The following is a 23,260-nucleotide window of genomic DNA, read 5'->3' as shown; positions in this document are numbered from 1 at the left end:
ACTGTAGCCAATATTAGCCTTGTGTTCTTGTTCCTTCTGTGTTACAAATGGGTGCCTTTGATCTGCACACGCCCCATACCACAAATCTGTTAGAACACACCCATTTGGTTTGTATCTGATTTGTAAACACTCCACCCGAGGGCCACAGGCCCAAGGGAGTCGTATTTACAAATCAGATGCAAACCTCATCACTATTACTTACAGAACACTACAATTGGATATTAGTTAACATAGGATAACAAAATAATTTGGTATCGGCTAAAGTTAGAACCAGTACAACTGTAGTCTAGTATTAAAGCACTTTTCTGATAAACAATAGTTAGCTATTGACATTTTAAACATTTTGAAGGACTACCTGTATACTAACATGACAACCTTTATCAGGCATTTTTATTGGTTTTTCCCATTCCTGTTTTTCATTCCCGTCCCCATTTTCCATTCCCAATTCATTCCCAATTTTCCTAGAATTTAGGCTATATACTTTTGAACTGGTTTGATGAAAATGCCATGGTATCTCAGTATATCATCCAGTATACCACCCAACACTAATAATGGGCAGTTATTGATTTTCATATTAACTTCCTACTAACATTCCTTATAATTACATGTTACTCAAACAACAAACTGAGGTAATGTACACATCACACTCGCATGTGACCCAGTCTGGGAAAACTGGTCTCGTTGCCTATTTTAAAGTGCCAGTTTAATGTATTCAGTGTGTTGTAGCTTGCCAATGAATAAAGCTACATGTACCAATTTTCACACATTTTACACCAATTCCTACCTTCAAAAGCATCCACTGTACAATTAGCCAACAGCTAAGTTTGTCGCTGGTTTTTAAAATTTGGGTTGGCTAGCTTCAAAAGGGCTAGGAGGCAGGGGCTGGAGCAGAGCAAGATGCTGGAAAAAAATTAAAAGGAAGGTGTAGGGATAAATTAGATCAAGTTATGGGCCATTCATGTTTTAAAACTGGCTAAAATGAATAGAACATTTACAGCAAAGGTCTTCATTATGGTCCTAGACCGCTCAATCATACAGATTGCCACTATACTTGGGAAAAGCAGCCAGCAAAAGCAGACCACTTAACTCTAGCTGATATTGATAATGAAATTAGATAGTTTATTCATGTACATAGCTTTGTGTTATTCGTGAAAACACAAAATCTACTGACCAACCCAGTCACATTGCCCCTTTGTTATGTGAATAGGTTTAAAGAAACAATATTATGGGCACAAAAGACCTATATAGTCCATGGCCAGTATGAAGTGTGTTTCTGCATCATCAGACCAAAAATTTCCAAACTTATGATAAACTTGTTGAGTCAGCTTTTGGCAACTGACCTATATAAGTATGCTCACAGATACACAATGTAGGCTTATACAACATTGTGTGGGTGGATCAAACATTAGGAACAGGGCCGCCCAGAGAAATTAAGGGGCCCAGGGCAAAGAGTTAAAGTGGGGCCCTTGACCCAAGTTGTAAGGTGAAGACCAAAAAAAAAAAAAAAAAAGGTCACAACCTGCTGGCAATGACAATAACTACCCATCACCAACCATATCTCCTTATCTATAAGCTTGCTATACTACTCCTCTGAAGAATACTGTGACTGCTCTAATAGAGGATATGCATGCTATATTATTCGAACGAAAAATGATCAGCGGCGCTTCCAAAAAAAGTTGACGGTGAACGACTATCGAAGATTTACGAAAATTCCATATAAAAGTACTGGGTAGTGAATGCGGCTCGAAGTATAACTCGCCTTTTAAGCTACAAGCAGGCTTTCTGTTGTCGTGAACGATTACCACAAGGCCACGAAAAACTCATATAAAAGTATGGGCAGTGAATGAATGTTCGAACTGGAACTCGCCACTAAAGCCACGGGCCTGCTTCTTCTCGCCGGATGTACTACTTCTTAGGCAGAAGGATATGTCACTTAGTAAGAATTGCTCGTAACTGATCTACCGTCCATGTAATGAATCGATTCGCATTCCGTTCACCGTCATGACGTATGAAAAAATCACGTGTTCATTAGAATGTATTTGGCAGTGCATATCCTCTATTAGAGTATTTAGATCTGACTGCTCTATCAGAGTATATCGATCTTTTAAACAGGTATTCAGGGGGCCCTTCATGGGGCCTCCTGGGGCCCCTTTCAGGCTGGGGCCCGGGGCAAAATGCCCCAGTTGCCCCCCCCCCCCCCCTCTTGTGGGCGGCCCTGATTAGGAATTTAACTAGTGCAGTTGGTATGACTGGTAGTTATAACATGTTAGCCAGTAAGATGTAGAAAATGTTATACAAACAGTATAATTGTAAAACATCAATCAAGGAATTGTTTTGATGGGCTTATTAAACCAGGTGTATTCCCACAGGTAACTGTAGGATAAATATGGGCACTCACCAGGTGTCTTGAAAACTTGTGTGATGGCGTGTGTATCTGTCTGCACATGTGCAGATAATCTTTCAAGCTATACAGCAAAAAATTTTCTGTCAATGAAAGCTATTTACAGACTACTCATAAAGATGACTTTATTTCTTCATTAAACAGGTTGTGGCCATTTCTGTAAACATTGAGTGGAGAGCCTTCCTATAGGGCATGTGCTGTACAGGTATTTACAGTAAGTGTGAAAACTCTCATTATTTACATTGTAGAGTACCAGGAATGATGAAAACTTCAACTTAAAAGTTGTAAATGTTCTTACTAGCAAAGGGTGGTGGGAAATATTACCCATCTTCCACCCATGCTCAACCAAAGAAATATCATATAAGACTTAGATACTCTGTTAAAACAGTCAAATGCTCTAATACAGCAGTCATTGCATACAGGCTAAGTGCATACCACTAAGTTAGTATGCCCTACCATGATGCTATAAATAAATATACATGCAGGTTTTCATTCTGAGTAGCAACTGTCTTTTGCTTTCTATGAATATAAATCACAAGACTTACAAATTACTGACAGCTGTGTGATAAACCACTTGTGGAAATGATCAGTGGAACTGATCCATAAATGCCACTCAGAAAAGCATAAATTATTACTAAAAAGTTTGTCTGCACCAAAAACCAGAGCATAAAATTTTAACAATTTTTATTGCTGTGGGGATGCTTCCCTTACCATAGTCACTGACCATGACTAAAGAGTTCACACAATGGAGATGTATCAAGGAGAGACTTCTCCAAGAAAACCTGTGAGTGTATTGTCCTTTTCTATTAACTTAAAATAACCACTCAAACACATGTGATGAATTAATAAAGTGAAGGTAAAGTTGAGGTAGTGATACAAAGCCATATAAATCCCATTAAACAAGCACTTGTTTTCACCTATTAATTAATCTTAATTGCTCACAACTTTTCTTCCTATGTAAAGAAAACCATATCCAAAACCCATTATATTATCTACATTGACATGTAGCTAGACCCTGGAATTATCAAAGGTCTTGATTGGAAAACAGTTAACAATATTACTGGAGCCACCAATGATTATGACATACAAAGGTCAATGGACATAGGTCAAAACCCATTATTTTATCTACATTGACATGTAAAATTTTGTGGGAATACTGTGAGATATATAGCTTGATTTATTGTTGATACTTGGGGACCATCCATAATTTTCAGGATTTTCACATGTGTACAGAGACAGTACTGTTTTTACTTATAAGCCCTCTCCCTCCTGTACTAGCTATAAAAATGTAGACGTTAATTGCATTTTGTATAATCAGTGTTATTATTTCGGGTCAGAATTGAATTTTCCAAAGTAGCTGTTCAAAGCATTACAAACAATGAACAGTGTAGGGGTGCAACAGTATAATCACAATACAATACAATATGTGTAGTGAAACATATCAATATATTGCGTATTGCAATATGTGACCCAGTCTGACAAAACCGGGCTTATCGCCTATTTAAAAGTATCGAGAAATGCCGGTTTTAAGTATTTAGTGTGTTGTAGCTCGCCAATGGTTGAAGCTATGTGTACCAAATTTTCACACGTTTTACACCAATTCCTTACCTTCCAGAGCATCCACTGTGCAAGTAGCCAACAACTAAGTTTCCCGCCATTTTGGATAGTTTTTAAACCGAGATTGGCTGTATCAGGCGAGCTGCAAATTGGGTGGGAGGCGGGGGCCCTGGAAGGCGACTGCAAATTGGGTGGGAGGCGGGGGCCCTGGAAGGCGGGCAAGATGGTGTTCAAAAATTGAAAAGGAAGGCCAAGGGATGAATTAGGCCAAGTTTTGAGCCATTGAGGTATCAAAACTGGCTAAAATGAAAGAAAATCCACAGCAGAGGTACTTATTCAACACCACAGAGCTGTACAGCCACATACAGTCATTCCCAGGCTGACCAGAGCTCCATTAAGGCCCCACACCACACGTACGGATCGCCACTGGGCTTGGGAAAAGCAGCCAGCAAAACCAGACCACTCAAGTCTAGCTGATTTTAAATGTGGAATTAGATAGTTTATTCATGTAGCTGTGTGTCCTGGGTGAAAAATCAAATCTGCTGACATGGGCGATAAGACCGGTTTTCTCAGACTGGGTCACATATATTGCTGTGTTACAATATATTGCAGGGTTGTAATGGGCTGTGGTTTGTGGATAACTAGCCTATTTAGCTACCATATGCACCCTTCTGGAGGGCAGGCATCAAAGCCACCAGAATGTAACTGTTGATGTTTTAGTGGTGACTAGAGACCACATATCCTAAACAAACAGTGCTGGTTGTAGTACTGCCTACTTGTATTTTAATACCTATTAAATAACTGTTGGCAATTAGCAGCTTTTGACTGGTGGGTGTACACCACATGACACTAATGCTATCTGCTGTATCTTAATTATGAAGCTTATATCCATGAATTATATAATTATTTACACAAGTATAGCACTTTAACATCACCAAAGGCCCTAATCCAAATATTACAATACAGCATACGTTTTAAGGCAATACGATATTTACCTGTATTGTTGCATCCCTAGAACAGTGCCAGAAGCTCCTCTGCAATCAATCCAGTAACCATAAAAATTACCTGTTTACTGTTTTAAATGTAAAGAAACACTATCATACAATATTAGGGATCATGGAAGATTGTGCATTCTCTCCCAAAAAAATAAGCCTGAAAGTGTTTTCAGTGTAAAAAATACTTCAAATAGAATGCTATCAAATTTATTTTTATTTAACAGACTTTACTACTGACTGTGTGACTACACCAATAACAGCTAATGCTACAGGATTGATGTTTTCACAGCTTGGTGTCGCTTAAGCCTTGCTGATGCCATTCAGCATACCCTAGTGCCCACATCATGAAATTACTCATTTCTTTCCTCTGTGTCATTCCATGTCCAATCAACCAGGAATTTGGAGTCACCTCTCATGAAACTTGGTGTGTTTGTAGTACCTGCAGTGCTTATTATCTTCACAAAATTTTAGCCTCATACACTTCATAGTTTCTGATTTACACCGTATGACCACAAATATTTTGAATATTTTATGAAAAATCAGTCTGCCTTGAGTTACAAAATCACCCGTAACTCTTCACTACATAACTATTTTTAAGTAAAATTTTCACATATGAAAGAATAGTGATTGATCTTTAAAATAATTTTTAAATTATGGGATACTTAATTAATTAAAGTTAAAAAGTGCTTTATTATATACCTGTACTTTAATATTCAATATTTCATAAAATGCTGCTTGAAATTCCTTAAATTTTTTCTGAGGTAATGATTATGTTATGGTCTATGTTTGAGGGAATTTTGATTGTGGGATCATGATGGGCTGAAGAGATATAATTACATACGTTGAGGTACGTAGTGGAATTCTGTGGCCTAATTACTGCTATATGGGACCTATACCACCAATACTCAAGACCACACTGATCTATAATATCCAGGTAAAGTGCAACCTGTAATAGTGACCACCTGTATTGAAAAGACCACCTTAATATTGTATTAAAGTTTCTAAATTAAGTATTAATAACTAGGCTAATTCTCCCTACTACAGTAACCACTGGGTCATATCTGTTAACATTAATACAATGCATTTTTGTTACACGTGTGCAACACTTACATAATAAATGTACTACTAATTATTTACAAAATGTTGTCCTGATCAAGAAAAGTATGTATTTTGTAATTACTTCTTTAGGTTACAATTAATCTCTGTAGCTTTTCTGAAGCAATTTTACTTTTCTTTTGTGTGATTGCATACACTCTGCCTCTGGCTGTCCTAGTGTCAACTGTCATTAGAATATTACTTGTAGGCACCCAAGGAATATCTGGTATGCGAGGATATTTGAAAGAATGTGCTGGGCCATTAGGGTGAAAAAAGCTTACTTTGACTTCTAGGTCTTCTGTGTCAGTCTCAAGTACACAAGCCAACCACCATTTCTGATCATACATACAAGTGACGAATCCTTATATTTACTCTATAGACAAGACAGCATCACAGCTGCAGTCACTTTCTGAACTTTATATTCAGTTGATGCAGAATATTGCCTGTTTCTGCGGACCGTGGAATAAATGAATGCATTTTTCGTGTGCCAGGAATTGTTCGAATTTTCTCAAATTTTTCTTGCAGAGCCACCAGTTCTGTTTCATACTCTTTTAATGTGCAATATCCAAAGTAAAATGTTCTCAGAAGCCCAGTCATATAATTTACGGGGTGTCATTATCTGCTGGTCATAGTGCCTTTGCAAGCTAGCTTTTGCTGCCATTCTCTTCACTGTTCTACCAACCCCATCACAGGCACTTTTACCATGTGAAGTTGCAAAAAAGTACCACTCAGCTGGTATTCCAAAATCAACTACATGGTGGCACAAATTAATAAAATTCTTACGGTTTTTGTATTGAGCAGCTGCTCCATCAGAAAAGTAGTACACTTTTTAACAGAAGAGGGAAGTTTTGCCATCAAAAATGTAATGAAGCGTTTCTGAAAGAGGTGGAATGCTACGGTGTCATGGTGCATAGAGTCAAATATGATCACATAGGAGAGATAGCATAGTTTTTCTGAATTAGTATAGTATACTACAAATGGGTGAATGGTAGTTTGGGCATTGTTCCAATGGAACCCTTGAGCTGCATCCTGAAGAACAAAAACATAATTCTCAGCATAATCAACAGTGACAAGCACCTCTCCAGTTTTCAAACAAGACTTAATATCTTTGTAGAATACAGCCTGCTGTGTTGCAATAAAAGAATGAGAGAGTAACAAATTAAGCTTTTCACAAAATGATTCCACAAAATCGTCACAGGGCCGTAGCCAGACTTTTTTATCTGGGTAGGTTCTTTTAGAAGAAAAGTGGACCTTTTTTGAGGCCCTTTTTATATGGATTACATTATGGTGTGTGAAGCACACCCAGCATGCTTCTCATGCTGAAACTAGGGGGGTCTGGGGGCATGCCCCCCAGGAAATTTTTTGAAAATAGACACTAAAAGGTTGAATTTAGTGGCATTTCAGTCAATAAAAATAACAATTTTAGGTAGGCTCAAGACCAGCTATTTGGATGACATCTGGGAAATATCTCTACTACTAGTACTACTGTAATTATACCAACTGTGATTATACCATCTGTGTCTATAATATATTGGAATGTCACAGTGAATAAGACTGGGAAAGATTGAGTGCTCTGTTGAATCGTGCATTGAAGCATGGATGCTATTTATGGGCTCTGCATGGGAGGGGCTTGCCCACCAAAATTTTTATATTATGAAAGTTCTAGTTTAGACAACAAACATGGTTTTGTAAATAAATTAAGTAATTACATACAGATTTTAAAAGAAAACGTAATTGTGACTGTTCTATTAGAGTGATTGTTTTATTAGAGTGATTGTTCTATTAGAGTGATTGACTGCTCTATTAGAGTATCTCGATCTTGCATTGCATTACAAGCACTGAATGAGCCAGCTACTCGGAGCACTTAATTTAGCTTCTTATTAGTGGTGTTTATTAAACTGGAGCTAATGGACTTTTGCTACTGAAAATTTGGACTTGTATACTAAAATTGTGGACCTTTTTGCTAAAATTGTGGACCTTTTTACTGAAATTGTGGACCTTTTTCCCAAGAGAGCGGCTCTTCCGAACCCCCCAAACCCCCCCTGGCTACGGGCCTGCATCAGATGTATTACAAATAGATTCAAGGGTAGACCTGTCAACTGATGCCACTGCTTATATACAATCTCATCAATCATATGTTCTTCTAGAAGTGTCTGGAGATGGTGTTTAAGCTTGCTGGTACCAGGACAATACTGGCAGCAACCCAAGTAGCATCTTGGTAATGGTAGGTTGCATATGAGTTGGGCCAAGCAATTGTGATACGTATCCAACAGTACCTCACCATCTTTAAAGAGGACCGGCAAACCTGCACCATTTATCATTAACTTCACATTTTGATGAATAGTACAAACACAAACAGAGTGTGTCCCACTGGCTCCAGCTAGAACACAGTGTTTTGGTCTAAGTTCTGCAAATTTAGAGAAACCCAAGGGAAGTTATCCTTGAAGAGTTGGTATAATTCTTTCAAATTGCTCAAAACCAATCGCTTTTGTACTTGGACTCTTTGTTCATCTTGCTTCACAGAAACAAAATCCTTTTTTCCAGGCACTAGTCTACTGACTTCATCATTTTCATAAAACTGGCAAACCTGCAGAGCAGTTTTATGGTTAATATGATGGCCTAACTTAGGATTGGGCGTAGCCAGAATTCCTGATTCTTTAGCAAGATGTTTTGCTTTTTTGGCCATGTAATGTGTAGCCCCAAATTCAGTGTGGATCTGCTGAATAGTCCAACTCTTTGGGAGCACTGTAAGAATTTGAATATTTTTGCTTCACTCATTGGTTGAGTAAAACTCATCCCGTAGTTGACCAATTATTTCACTTTCATCATCAGAGTATCTGTCCTTGAATACTGTTCTTTTAATGGAGGCACTGATCTTTTGAACTTTATGCTTTGGATATTTTTGCTGGCTGAGTTTTGACTTCACAATGGGAGTTTCCCCAATCTTTTCTAAACACTGATTGATGGAAGAAAGTTCCAGGGTCTCTGACAAGTCACTTTCAACTTCAGTGGAGTCATCATAATCAGAGACCTGTGATTCTAATTGAGTACTAGAATAAGGTAACTTGTAAAGCTGCTTCCTACACTTATCACAGATCATTGATCCAACTGATAATGATGGATTTTTTTTTACGTACAGTATCCATTCTGTCACACGTCTCAGGTTCATCTTTTTAGTTGAGCAGTCATGATTTTCCTTTTGAAAAGGATTGCAGCATTGTTTCTTTCATGGCATGGTACAATTGCACACTACTATGCGTTTAATAATCAAGTAGTTTCACAAAGTTCACTTCAATCACTATCACACAGTTGAACTGATATAACTACTGAAAATAGACTTACATACAGTATAAAGTAGCAGCCAATATTTTTATTTGTTACTTTATACTAGCATTTAAAAGATTTTGTAGACACAACAATGTTGTTTGCTAATGCCTGTGCTGTATAAACACTACACCAGTGTTTATACTTTGGGTGGTACAAACTTAAGTACTGTTTACATAGTTCTTACAGTTCTCCTTACCATAAACTTCCAAAATGGTGTCACGATTTTTAAAATTCAAAACTCAGTGATACATTGTGCAATTGCAATGAAATTTTCTGGGGGTACTACTCAACCCATGCACTAATATTAACAAAAAAATCAGATATATGCAATGATTTTAATGAGACTATGGTAGATACACTTCATTTCACTGCCGTTTCTCTTCAAAATGGAAGTACATATTGATAGTGACTGATGCCCTACCTTTTACACCTTTTATGTGATTATCATGTGTAGTGAAAACTTTCTACAGAGCATTTTGTTCATTACTGTTGTAGTTCAATTTCTATAAACAATTATATGATTAATACAAAAAACGTATGTACCCACACATATATATAGCTATCAGTATAATTTTTACTGTGCAGTACATACAACTACCAAGGAATAAAATTACAGAAGGGTTTTGGGATAGGTTGTTTCCTTTGGGATATATTGTATACATGGAAAAATGGACTTCGTCAGCTGTTTACACCTATCTTTCGGTGTGATTTATATACTTTCTTGTATGCTTTAACTGTCTTTTCCAAGTCTGGACCTGCTGTGAAGCCTTCTAGGTATGCAAACATGTACTGCCTGACCTTGCGGAAATAGTTTTTGATATTCTCGAGTGTCACAGAATCAAGTCCATTGGGAATATTGATACGCAGTCGTGGCAAAGTGTAATTAGTAAAGCTTCTTGTATATCGCTTTGCTTGACCCCAGCATCTTTCAATGGGGTTAAGCTCGCAATGAAATTTTGGTAACATGATGCAAATGTGTCCACGGTCACGTAGAAAATGTTCTAGTTTGGTCATCTCATTCATGAAGTCTGGATGAGTGGAGATCTCTTTCCTCATGTCTTCAAGTTTCATTGATTTATGGTACTTGCCTCTTTCAGTTAGTACCTGGATAAGGCCCTTCGGAATACCAATATTAAAAACCATTCGCTGGGGTCTCCCATTCCATACTGTGTCACGTAAGTGTGGCTGCTTGCCCCCAGGCTTGGCATTCATGTTGTTTGCATTTAATGCATCTTCAGCATAAGCATTGTGACAACTGCTGTTGTCAAACACCCATACTACACGATATCCTTGATCTTTAGGATATTTAATATCTGCTATTTTTACTGCATGGTCCATTTGGGTAAGGAATTTGTCTGATGTCCAATAACCTTCTCGATTCTCTCCATATTCCAAAAATTGACGAGCTTCTTTTGTAATGTTGTCTCCATATGTTTGTTTAGCCAGAGAATATTCTGAGTCACTTAGACAAAGGTAACCATTAAACTCATCAATAAAGTCTGATACCATAATACCAGAACCTTTGCTTTTAGGTTTAATTGCAAAATTATCCTTTTCACCCCATTGTGTCCCTTGGTCTTCATTAGCTGAAAATATGGATTCATCATGGAATAGCACAATCGTTTTCTGTAATTGCTCTTCAGATGGACATCTTAGATCTTCTGGTAGACACTGGGAAGCTTCAGCAGTGGGGGCATTATCTTCGTTTATAAATCCAATTGATACCATTTTTCTAATAAACTTCTTACGATAAGCAACTACGTCTTCTCTCTCGTGTCCATCAATATAAACACTTTTTTTTCTGTCTAACACTTGAAAATCAAGGTGGTGCAACCATCTTCTAGCAGTGTCAACACTTATTTTGCGAGGAAAGCCAGGCTCAAGCACACTATTGGGTAAAAGTTCATTGTTTACCCACTGGCAAAATGAAGCAGTGGTCATGTTAGGTCTACCTTTTACATTAGCATTTTCCCTGACATACTTTCTCGCATGCTTGTTCAACTCTTCATTTTGTTCCAAGACGCCTGTACGCTGGTACTTCCCTTGCAGTGAACCTGGAAATGATCCATCATTGCATAGAAAGGTTCCCCTCCATTCACGGACAGTTCGGTCACTTTTTCCAATTAAATCGCCAATCACTTTAGCTGCAAATGTTAGTTGAAGGCCTAAAATGTTTACTATTAGATGGTGTAGCACCAGAGACAGTGACATGACATCGTCTCTGTCAAGAGAGCTTATCCAGTCTTTTGCATGACCATGGATTAATTCATCTTCTGTTGCAGTTTCACCTGGTGAAGTATACTCTTCATCATCTTGGGAATCATAATCACTGAATGTGGGTATAATCTCTTCAGTTGTCGCACCATGATTCCCAGTTACGGGCACTACACCTTCAGTTGAAACAGGTATCACTTCTGTGGTCTCATTTTCTGACATGTCATCTGGGTTTGCAATGCTAGAAAGTTCAAGAGTAGTGTCTATTATATGTTCCTCTGTTACATCTTCAGAAATACTTTCATTCATAGTGGAGGAACATTCTTGTGTTTTAGCCCTCTTATGGCGATGTCTTCTGGCTACTTTCAGCTGTAAACTTCTCTTTGACTTAGGTGGCATCAATAATAATCACAAAATAAAACAACAATCACCTGTAAAGCACGTTTCTGTGACTCAACAATAGTAGCGCGAGGTGTGCATTAAATAGAATCATGCGTAATTTTTTAAATTTACCATTCGATAGCCCGTTAAAAATTACGAAAAAAATGTATGGGTTGCTAAGGGAGTGTTATGGGAAAATTAACAGTTAATTTGCCAGAAAGTTTTGGAAGTTTATGGTAAGGAGAACTGTATCATTAATTTTGATGCTTTTCATGAACCCTTGAAGTAATGCACTAAAGGATCTTGAATTTATAACCTGTACATGGTCTTTCAATACAGGTGGTCGCACTTTACCTGGATACCTCAATTGTGTAGAAAAATCAGTGTGGTCTTGTTAGAACTAAGTATTGGTGTAGTATAGGTCCCCATATGGCAGTAGATAGGCCACAAAATTCCACTACGTACCTCAACATATGTAATTATATCTCTTCAGTCCATCATGGTCCCACAACCAAAATTGCATCAAATATAGACAATAGCCTAATCTTTATGTCAGAAAAATTCAAAGAATTTTAAGCAGCATTTTTTGAATTATAGACTATCAAAGTTCTTAACAAACTACCATTCAATCTTAATTAACTAGATATCCCATAATATATAAATAATTTTAAAGATCAGTCAATATTCTTTCATTCTTGAAAATTTTACTTGAAAATAATAATGTGGCAAAGAGGTATAGGTGATTTTTGTAACTCAAGGCAGACTGATATTTTATAAAATATTCAAAATATTTGTGGTCATACTGTAAATCAGAAACTATGAAGTGTATGAGGCTAAAATTTTGTGTAGATGATACGTACCACAGGTACTACACACACACCAAGTTTCATCAAAATCTGTGAGGTGACTCCAAATTCCTGGTTGATTTGACATGGAATGACCCCTCTGGCAATGCAAGGTGTCAATTTGCAGTATTACATTATGGCTTCCCTATGCTTACTATAACATAATTATACAGAAATTGTCTGATTTTTTTGTAGTCAGGAAATTTGTAGAGGTACTTCTCGTACTGTTCTTTATTTGTAAAACTGTGTAATGAGATAAATATAGCTGACAAAGAAGCATAACTACTATTTCTGTTTATTATTTGGTGTTGGGGCAAGCACTCAGATTTCATTTTATGACAATTCTTTCTTTAGATACTGTATAAGCAGGTTCACTAGTCATATGTAATTATGTTACAGAAAAGTAAACAAGTAGCTACTAGAAATCATTCCTTGATCACTGATTACAAATGTTTCAGTTTCATCAAACAAGCAAACCACTAGTGGTCAAATCTTGTACAGGTAAATTTTTTTTGTAAATCAACCTGAAAATGCCTTTCCAGTAATTTTGTACATGCTAAAAGTCTCTATAGAAATGCTTCTCTATAGAAATGCTTGTTGTTCTATTGATGTCAACGTACAGTATCACAACTTTTAAGGCTACAAAAGTGCTTTAAAATGCTTTAAATACTATCTAATCCAAAACAGCCAAGCTGTAAAAAAAGTGTGCGGCTCTCAGAAAGGCTATGGTGAAAAAAGATGTGAAATCCAATGTGGCGGCCAAGAAATGGCTGTGATGGTAGGTTAATGGTAAAAATTTTAATAACGACAATTCAGGTGAATTTTTGTGCCGCTTCACAAAATTTACCTAAATTGTCATTATTAAAATTTTTACCATTAACCTACCATCACAGCCATTTCTTGGCCGCCACATTGGATTTCACATCTTTTTTCACCATAGCCTTTCTGAGGGCCGCACACTTTTTTTACAGCTTGGCTGTTTTGGATTAGATTTCATTTCTTTTTGTATTTGTATACCCCAAAGCCGGCCTATGGCCAGCTTTGGGACTTTTTTAACCTATGTTTTTTTTCTTTACTACAGGAAGAAGAAAAGATGAAGTAGATGTACTTTAAATATTTTATCAGTAAATGTACAAATTATATATATAATACATATGTGACCGGATTTGTGAAAAGGGGTCTTCCACACACATCCAATTTGCCACCTTTGACAATTGATAACTTCAGATTGGAAAGAGCTATTGCCTTGAAATTTGGGCAGTGGTGAGCACCACTATAGCTGAATACATGGTGAAATTTTCAGGTTAATATGTTACTTGAACACTGAGTTATGGTCTCCAACGTTTACAAAATTGGATGTGTGTGGAAGACCCCTTTTCGCAAATACGGTGACATATATTGATTACAGAAATCTCCATGGTGGTTTCTTTGTAACTGAACACTCTACAAGGTGACTTCTTCTAATTGCTCTCTCTACAGGGTGAATTGTTTGTAGCTGAACGATCTACAAGGTAACTTCTTCTAGCTGATCTCTCTACAGGGTGATGTGTTTGTAGCTGAATTCTGTACAGGTGATTTGTTTGCAGCTGAGCTCTTTACAGAATGGTTTCTTTGTAGCTGAACTCTCTAAAAGGTAACTTCTTCTAACTGATCTTTCTACAGGGCAATTTGTTTCTGGCAGAATTTTCTACAGGGTGATTTCTTTGCAGCTGAACTCTCTACACGGTGGTTTCTTTGTAGCTGAGCTCTCTACAAGGTAATTTCTTCTAGCTGGTCTCTCTACAGGGAGATTTGTTTGTAGCTGAACTATCTACAAGGTAACTTCTTATAGCTAATCTCTCTACAGGGTGATTTGTTCGTAGCTGAATTCTGTACAGGTGATTTGTTTGCAGCTGAGCTCTTTACAAAATGGTTTCTTTGTAGCTGAACTCTCTCCAATGTAACTTCTTCTAACTGATCTTTCTACAGGATGATTTGTTTGTAGCTGAACTATCTACAAGGTAATTTCTTCTAGGTGAATTATCTCTTTCTATAGTTGCATGAATTCCCTACAAGGTAACTTCTTCTAGCTGATCTCTCTACAGGGTGAATTGTTTGTGGCTGATCTCTCTACAGGGTGACTTGTTTGTAGCTGATCTATATACAGGTTACTTGTTTCTAACTGATCTCTTAAATTCTCTTCGGGTGACTGCTCTATTAGGATGACTGCTCTATTAGGATGACTGCTCTATTAGAGTATCTCGATCTCGCACTTGCTACACCAAGTTGGATTTCGTGTTATAACTCCGTGGCTTTAAGTCTGATTCTTCTACACCATTGAAGAGCCTTTCTAAGATGATAACTCCATCTGTACAGCGATTTTCAAAGCATTACGCCAAGCGGTTTACCTGGTAGGCGTGGCAAGCAGTCGTTTTTTATTAGCTAATCTCGATTGCGTAATTGTTACACACTGTTGGTTTTTTCGTTGTATCTTCCTGGTTTTTAGCTCGATTTCTTTCAAACCACAAAAGGTTTGAGGTTCAATAGTTAACCTATTCACCCACCGATTTTCAGCTTCTTCCCATACGTGGTTTACCCTGTAGGCGTGACAACATATTGGTGTTATTTTTCGTGAATAATCGCTCATAACTCTTTGCCTGTTTATCTTATTCCAGCCAAAGTTGGTACAGAGATGCGCCTTTATACCCCCCTTCTGTGTGCCAAATTTCAAGGCGATCGGATATGGCGTTCGCGTTTTATAGCAGTTTTTGTAAGTGTGCGAAAAGAGGAAGAAAAATAAGAAGAAAAAAAAACAACGAAGAAACTAAGCCAATTTTTGAAGTCGCATATCTCGGGAACGCATGAAGCGATTTCGCTCAAATTTGGAATGTGGAGTGCTGAAGGTGGAGGGAGTATCTACAACAAAAATTGTCTTGTTTCATCAAGGCAGCACAGAGCTACGGAGGTGCGAAAATTGCGTTTTCTTTCTTCCTGTCAATATACTCACGGGTGTTACGCGCCGGCTTCTTGGGCCGCACGACACACTACCGTGTGTCTTGATCTTTCTTCCTGTCAATATACTCACGGGTGTTACGCGCCGGCTTCTTGGGCCGCACGACACACTACCGTGTGTCTTGATGTAGAGACTAAAAAGTGAAACAATTACAGAATATGTATAATGCAAAAATTGATGAACAATATTGTACAGCCGAGTGTATTGACAAGTAAAATTTTAAAGAAATGCTTCAATAATAATTTTGATATGTCATGGAATAATCAAAAGACCAGGAAAATATTTACACCACAAAATTTTGTTGCCTTGGTAACACATGATATTCAGCATTAATCTAGCTGTAAACATTCTTTTGTATATATGTAGTTAGAAGTAAATAGATGACTACTATAAGTAAAATATTGCCTAGCTACACAGATCTTTGCAGTATACAGTAAGGGACAGTGTATTACGTAGTTTCACTGTATTTTAATATAATATTATTATGTGACTGGATTTGCGAAAAGTGGTCTTCCACACACATCCAATTCTATGAACTTGAGACACCATAACTTTGTATTCAAGAAAGATACAAATATGAAATTTTCTCCATTTATTAACCTATGTAGGTACTTACCACTGTCCAAATTTCAAGGCAAAAATATTTTCCAATTTGAAGTTATGAATTGCCAAAGTTCGTAAAGTGGATGTGTGTGGAAGACCCCTTTTCACAAATCCGGTCACATATAGAATTTATAGCAAGTATAAATACATTAGAAATGACAAAATTCAAACCACTATAATATCCATTAGACAAGTTCTGGTATTCATCTCAGTGGACTGTTAAACATAGGTGATTCTAAGGGGGGCCAGGGGAGGCCATGCCCCCCTGCTGAAAAACAACCTTAGGGAAAAGTTGCAGTATAGAATGGCATTGTTATTATTAGCATTTTTCATGTTTCAGCATAAATTTTAGGCTGTTGCAACCCTTCAAATTGCACAAATTGTGCAGCTTCTAGGGATTGCACCCCCAGACAGATTCCCATTTATATTACAGTCATACAATTGTGGCAAATGAATTTTAATGTTTCAAAATGTGTTACCTTGAAGTGTTACAGGATACAGAATCCAATACTAACAGACTATTTCATCAACACCCAAAAACTACGAAGTGTCAAGCAGCATTCATATCTGGGTATAGTATTTGACCAAACAATGTCTTTTATTCCATATATTAACAGCATCACATCCAAAGCAACCAGAACTTTGAATTTTGTTAAACGGAACTTGTGTAATTGCTCCCAGCAAACTAAATCTAGAGCCTACACTAGCCTCGTCAGACCAACACTTGAATATGCTAGTTCTGTGTGGGATCCCCACCATAACAATCATATTGCCTCCATAGAAAAAATTCAAAGGAGAGCTCTTAGATGGATATTTAATGACTATAATTTCAGTCACAGTGTTACCACCATGCTACAAAGTCTCAATTGGCCTACATTACAACACCATCATAAAAGGATGCATCTTACCTTGCTGTACAAATCCATTAATGGCCTTTTAGCTCTAAAATTCCTAATTATTTCATTGCGATTTCCACAAATACAAGAATTCATCATCATCAATCCTACTATTTTACACATACTGTATCAGAACAGACGCCTACATGAACAGTTTCTTCCCTAGAACAATAAGAGAATGGAATGATCTCCCTCAACATGTTATTGATTCTAACTCACTAGATTTATTTCAGGAACAATTAGATACTTATCTTAATACTGCTTTATTGTAATTATTGATTTTTTGTAATTGTTTGGGACAGACCTTGTCCCCTGGGCACAATCAGCTGGTGCTGTCTGCCCAGTATAATAATAATAATAATAATAATAATAATAATACAACAATAGTCATGCTGTTCCCTACTTGGCCCCCCTGTAGGTCAGGTTTAGAATTGCCACTGCTATTAAATGTGCAGTATTGAATTTCTCATTAAAAATCGGTCTAACTAAAACTTTACAGGAATTTGTATCCAATTTCAAAGCAACCTATTAACTACTATTAGGCATTCCAGCCCAATTTTTAAATTTTGGAAAAATGGGCTTTTTATATGTTCAATAGATAGAGTATTGATTGCCAATCTCAGAAATATATAGTTTATTGGGTTGGAATTAGCTACTTTGGCATGCACAGTGCTTAAAAACTGAAAAAAGGTACATTTTTTCTCTGGGACTCCCCATACATTTTAAAGAGAAAAATGGCACAATTGAATCAGGAAGCCATCTAGCAATCTGGACTATCTTGAAACTGCAGTTGCTTTTAGCTGCAAGTTTGTGCATGTAATGAGAGTAACTTCAGATTGTATCAGATCTCAGCGATCTTTGTATACTTTGTGGTGAGCAAATATGTTTCACCTACTGCACACTTCTCAATACAATGGTGTATACCCATAGGCAAGTGGCTATCTCAACTAAAACATCAAGTTAACAACTTATAAAGGTAAACAACTAAAGTGGAGGTACCACAATGATGCAACAATACCTAAGGTGGAGTTGTGGTTTCAATTATGGCATTGTTATGCCGACTTTGAAGTGGTTTATACTTTTGAGCTGATGATACAGCTATCAGAAAATTGCTCTGGAGCTGAAAATCGCTAACCCAAGTGAAGTAACTATGCATTTTAAAGTAAGCACCAGTGACTACGTACCTTCCAGGGGCGGATCTAGGATTTCAGAAGGGGGGGCTAACATAATGGTTGGTTAGCTAAGAAAAGTGACAACTGGTTAATATAGCTATATATAGTGTGCGAAGCATGCTCTATCTAGGGGGTCGGGGGGCATGCCCCCACAGAAAATTTTTGCAAATTTATCCTTTTCAGTATTAAAATTTAGCCATATTTTTGACTGAAAAATTATGCCACTTAGTTTAAGTGATTATTGTGAGTCACCTAAGTGTAATAATGATGAAATGACACCATTATTCCAGAACAGTTGTAATACTAGCTGTCATAAGTGCACAGCCAGTAACTAAAAATATTCTTTACTTCTTTACATATAGAACAGGAAGGAAAAGGATGCAGCTATACATGATCAATACTTGCGATTAATTGTTTGAAATACCTTAATTTAGAGATACGTTAAATTTAGCAATTTCAGAGTTTGCTAATTGATTACATCAATTCACAAATTTATATGGTAAATTCATCAATATACAAGATTGCTAAATTTAGTGTATTGCTTGGCTTATGGTATAGCTAGTGTGCTTTACAGTCTCATGGCTCAAACTATAATGTCCAAATAGTAACAATGAAGAGAGGGCTTGAGAGGGAAAGTATACACTCACCATGCAGTGTGTAGAGTACGCTTACGTAGAATTTTCCAGCTAGGGTAAATGCTTCCTCTGGAAATTTTTGGAACATAGCTATCTCAAGATTCAATCTGGAAGCTATTTTTAACCAAATATTCTATTGTACTGAAAGATTGTGGTGGTAGAAGATGGATGAGTTCAGTTGTATGAAAAACAGAACTATACACCTTTAAATGCTATTGGATTATAAGGAAATTACATAATAGTGGATTGTCAAAGACATACACAGGATTGGATCTTAAGGTCACTGTAGAGATTTAAAATGCACACAAAAATAACTTCAACTTTGTAGTATATATAGCCACAGACTCTTCTGTTACTATATCAATCTGACTTTTCAACTATATGGCCCCATCACCATAATTATTAATTTTTTACAACCAGAGTCGAAAGTCGCTTATAAGTTTTTGGCCACAACTAACCCCTTATAACATGACTGCGTAAATGCTGTGGTATCATTTGAGCTTATAAAGTTGAGGTTTGGGAGTGCAAACGTACCCTGTATGATATTAAATTTTATTAGCTTCAATTGATACTAGATTCAGATAAATGCAGCATGGAACTTTGGTATACGAATACTGATAAAGCAAAAACAAACGGTTCTCAGATACTACATCCTTGTTAACTGTATACATTCTAAGAAATTAACTGTTTTACTTAAGCATGTTAACCCAAGCATTAATGTAGCAACAACTGAAAATACTTACTATAACATTAAACTATTTGACAGAAATTGTTCTCAGAAAGTGATTAGTATATGGTAGGATGTTTGGAGCAATGGTAAGATAGCAGTGCACAGGTCAAGAAAACACACTGCTGGCAACTTCTTGCAATTGAAAAAAAATTATGATGGATGTTCTATTAGAGTAGTTGACTGTTCTATTAGAGTATTTCGATTTTTAGCAGCTTTTAGGTTAAGTCTCACACCAAAAGTATAATTTGAACCCCATCTTAGTGTTCTAAGTAAAGATTAGCCATTCTCCTTTTTATTACCCATGCATACGTATAAGGTGCAATTGCATCTGTACTGCAACTTCTAGAAGCTTCCTAGCTTGCACATGGTAAAATTTTGGAGGGGGGTGCTTCAGCGCCCCAAGCACCCCCCCTAAATCCACCCTTGCCTTCCACCCGACAGTATGTTTTTTAAAGGTTTAAAGCATTCTACATAAATTACAAGGCTTGAAAAGATTAGCTACAAAACAACACAAAACCTACTTATATGTAACGCGTATGATAAAACTAAGACTTTCATGATGAGCATCGTGTGGACAAACCCTACAGCAATTTTCATCTTCATTGGTGCTCGGACGACGGAGCAATCCCAAGTTAAACACGAGTTGTTATTTTGTTCCAGGGTTCTATTGGGGAATATACGGAGAATTTTTTATAAAAAAAATCTCGGATATTGGAATGCCTACTACTATACACCATATATTATTATCAGATACAATTTAGTGGGACAAGGTGATTTCTTTTCAAGTATAATTATCCAATTAGTAGAGTGGCTATGCAACAAATTTTGATGAAATCGTTCACTTTGTGATAAAAGCACTAAATTTTCTGTGGAAGTTGAGTAAGGTATAGAGTAAACGGGGGGGGGGGGGGGGGGGTGTCCGGACAGGGGGGGTGGGGGTTATCCGGATACTATTTTTTAAAATTTTTGTGTATGATGTTAGGGTCCGCAACGCGAAAAATCGATATCCTCCAATCAACTACCTGACTATTGTCATGTGTTAAGCTAAGTGTAACTTAAATAACACCAGCGTGGCAGCCAAGTTTGTCACTTTCTTCTGGTAGAAAACGGCACAAATGTCTTAAAATCACGTGATTTTTCGTTGCAGCGGTTCGTAGGGTTCTTCGTATGCTACTATATTCACTCTCAACATTGTTCAAGTAGTCTATCATCCACTCAAAGTATTGGTGGTTTGATTTTATTGGTCAGTTTCTGGTGGCAGCACGACCTGTGCAGCTTTTTGGCGACAGACAAAATGTTTCTTCTTCTGGAGCACAGGACAAGCAGAGCAGCAACTGTGCCATGGGTCATCAGTGACCAGTACTAGGTAAAGTACTTGCATGCAGAGTATGGTTATAATTGAAGCTTGTTAGCCATCTGGTTGAGCCATCTATATGCTGAAATTTGGCCAAAACGACGCGATTTTTGCAAACAAATACCAGAATGGTTGATACATCAGTGAGATAGTCTCCAAAAGCAAGGATATGAAGCTTATAAACACCTAACAATATGGCTATCTTGCCCAATAAATGCATAGAGCAATCCAATGCATGCAATAGGTACTCACGTGATCAATATTCAAATCTCGAAAAATACAACCATAATCTATCCGAATGACCTTAAAATCACTTGGAATCAAGTGTGTACATTACGTTCAGCATCTCGATTAGCCCACCAGTCCAAGACTTTCCCTATTATTATTATTATTATTGGTAATACTGTGTATACCTCTATTAGAGTATAGTGCACAGGTCACAACATACATACAAGTATACAAATTAAATAATTGCTAGTTTTTGTTTGAACTGATCAATATCATTGGAGTCAATCACATTTTGGGGTAGATCATTCCAGATTTTGATTGCCGAAGGGAAAAAGGAGTACATATAAGAATCAATCCGTGTCATTGGTTGCATAAATCTCACCTCTGGTACTATGTACAGTGGATATGGGTGTCAGAAACGGATTTACTGGGATGTCAACAAGGTGGTTAATTATTTTAAACATCATTATGGCTTTCAGTCCATCTCTGCATCGCGCAAGTGTAGGCCAATTAAGGTCTGTAAGCATTTGCGTGACACTAGCGTAACGGGAGTAGTTGCTGGTCACAAATCTAGCTGCTTGTCGTTGTGTTCTCTCAATCATATCAATATCCCTTAGTATTAGGTGCCCAGACAACAGCTGCATACTCTATAATTGGCTTAACCATTGCTTTGTACAACCTATCTTTAATTGTTGGTGTACAATTGTGGAGGTTACGCTGAAGAAAACCTTTAGTCTGTTAGCCTTGGAAGTTATTTGTTTTATGTGTTCTGACCAGGATAGATTTTGGCTTATTGTTACACCCAAGTATTTGGCATGGTTGACTTCCTTGATTGGTTTACTTTGAATATTATACTGAACTAGTATTGTGTGTTTCTTGTTAGCTATCCTAAGAAATTTGTATTTTTGTGGGTTAAACACCATTTTCCAATCGTCTGCCCATTTTCCCAGTGCATCTAAATCCTTCTGCAACTAATTGCAGTCCTGTTCTGTGCGAATGGTGGCATAAAGTAACACATCGTCAGCGTATAACTTGATTTTGGATATGTTATTTGGTAAATCATTTATGAAACAGATAAACAAAAGCGGAGCAAGGACAGTACCTTGAAGAACACCAGAGGTAACTGCTGTTAAGTGGCTCTTTTGAACTTCAACCACCACACACTGAGATCTCTGCAGTACAAAGTCTTTAATCCAGTCAAGTAAATTACCTCGGATACTGTAATGGTGGAGTTTATGGAACAGGTGTTGATGGGACACTTTGTCGAATGCCTTTGAAAAATCTAGTAGTACGACATCAGTTTGATCATTGTTATTTAAGCTTTCAGCAGTCATTAATTGTCTGAGTTTCACATGAGCGACCTTGTCTAAACCCATGTTGTTGATCACACAGAAGATTATATTTAGCAAAATGGGAGTAAATGTGTGAATACACTATGTGTTCTAACAGTTTTGAACAGATAAATGTTAATGAAACAGGCCTATAATTGCTAGGAAGAGAACGATCACCCTTTTTAAAGAGTGGTACAATATTTGCCCTTTTCCAATCTAAAGGTAGTGAACATTGTTGTAATGAGGCTTGAAAAATGAAGGCTAAGGAGGGAGAAATAATTTCTCTAGTTTCTTTCAGTAGACGGGCTGGTATTCCATCAGGTCCACAAGCTTTATGGATATCCAAAGATTGCAGCAGCTCAGAAACAACATTAGTGTCAACTATGATAGGGTTTATGTCCGTTGCAGATTGGACATGTAATTCTGGAGGAGTCTCTGTGTTGTAATTTGAGTAAATACTGATGTAAAGTACTCATTGAGTGTTTGTGCTTTAACTAAGCTATC

At 37.2% G+C, this 23,260-nt stretch overlaps 2 protein-coding genes across 2 annotated transcripts in view; one reads left to right on the top strand and one right to left on the bottom strand.

The window, feature by feature from the left end:
- LOC136258419 (ankyrin repeat, SAM and basic leucine zipper domain-containing protein 1-like) overlaps positions 1–23,260 on the top strand; it is a 103,159-nt gene that overhangs the window by 39,988 nt on the left and 39,911 nt on the right. The window lies entirely within an intron of this gene.
- LOC136259034 (uncharacterized) lies at positions 9,560–12,211 on the bottom strand. Its single transcript, XM_066052438.1, has one exon. It carries the CDS (start codon positions 11,986–11,988, stop codon positions 10,054–10,056), a length of 1,935 nt encoding a protein of 644 aa, XP_065908510.1. The 5' UTR covers positions 11,989–12,211; the 3' UTR covers positions 9,560–10,053.

This window comes from Dysidea avara, chromosome 6, assembly GCF_963678975.1.
Source record: "Dysidea avara chromosome 6, odDysAvar1.4, whole genome shotgun sequence".
Lineage (NCBI taxonomy): Eukaryota > Metazoa > Porifera > Demospongiae > Dictyoceratida > Dysideidae > Dysidea > Dysidea avara.
This window is presented reverse-complemented; position numbering and strand designations above follow the sequence as displayed.

Bases quoted from the DNA above. Each gene is read 5' to 3' on its own strand.
- LOC136259034 (XM_066052438.1), bottom strand. From the start codon at position 11,988: ATGCCACCTAAGTCAAAGAGAAGTTTACAGCTGAAAGTAGCCAGAAGA.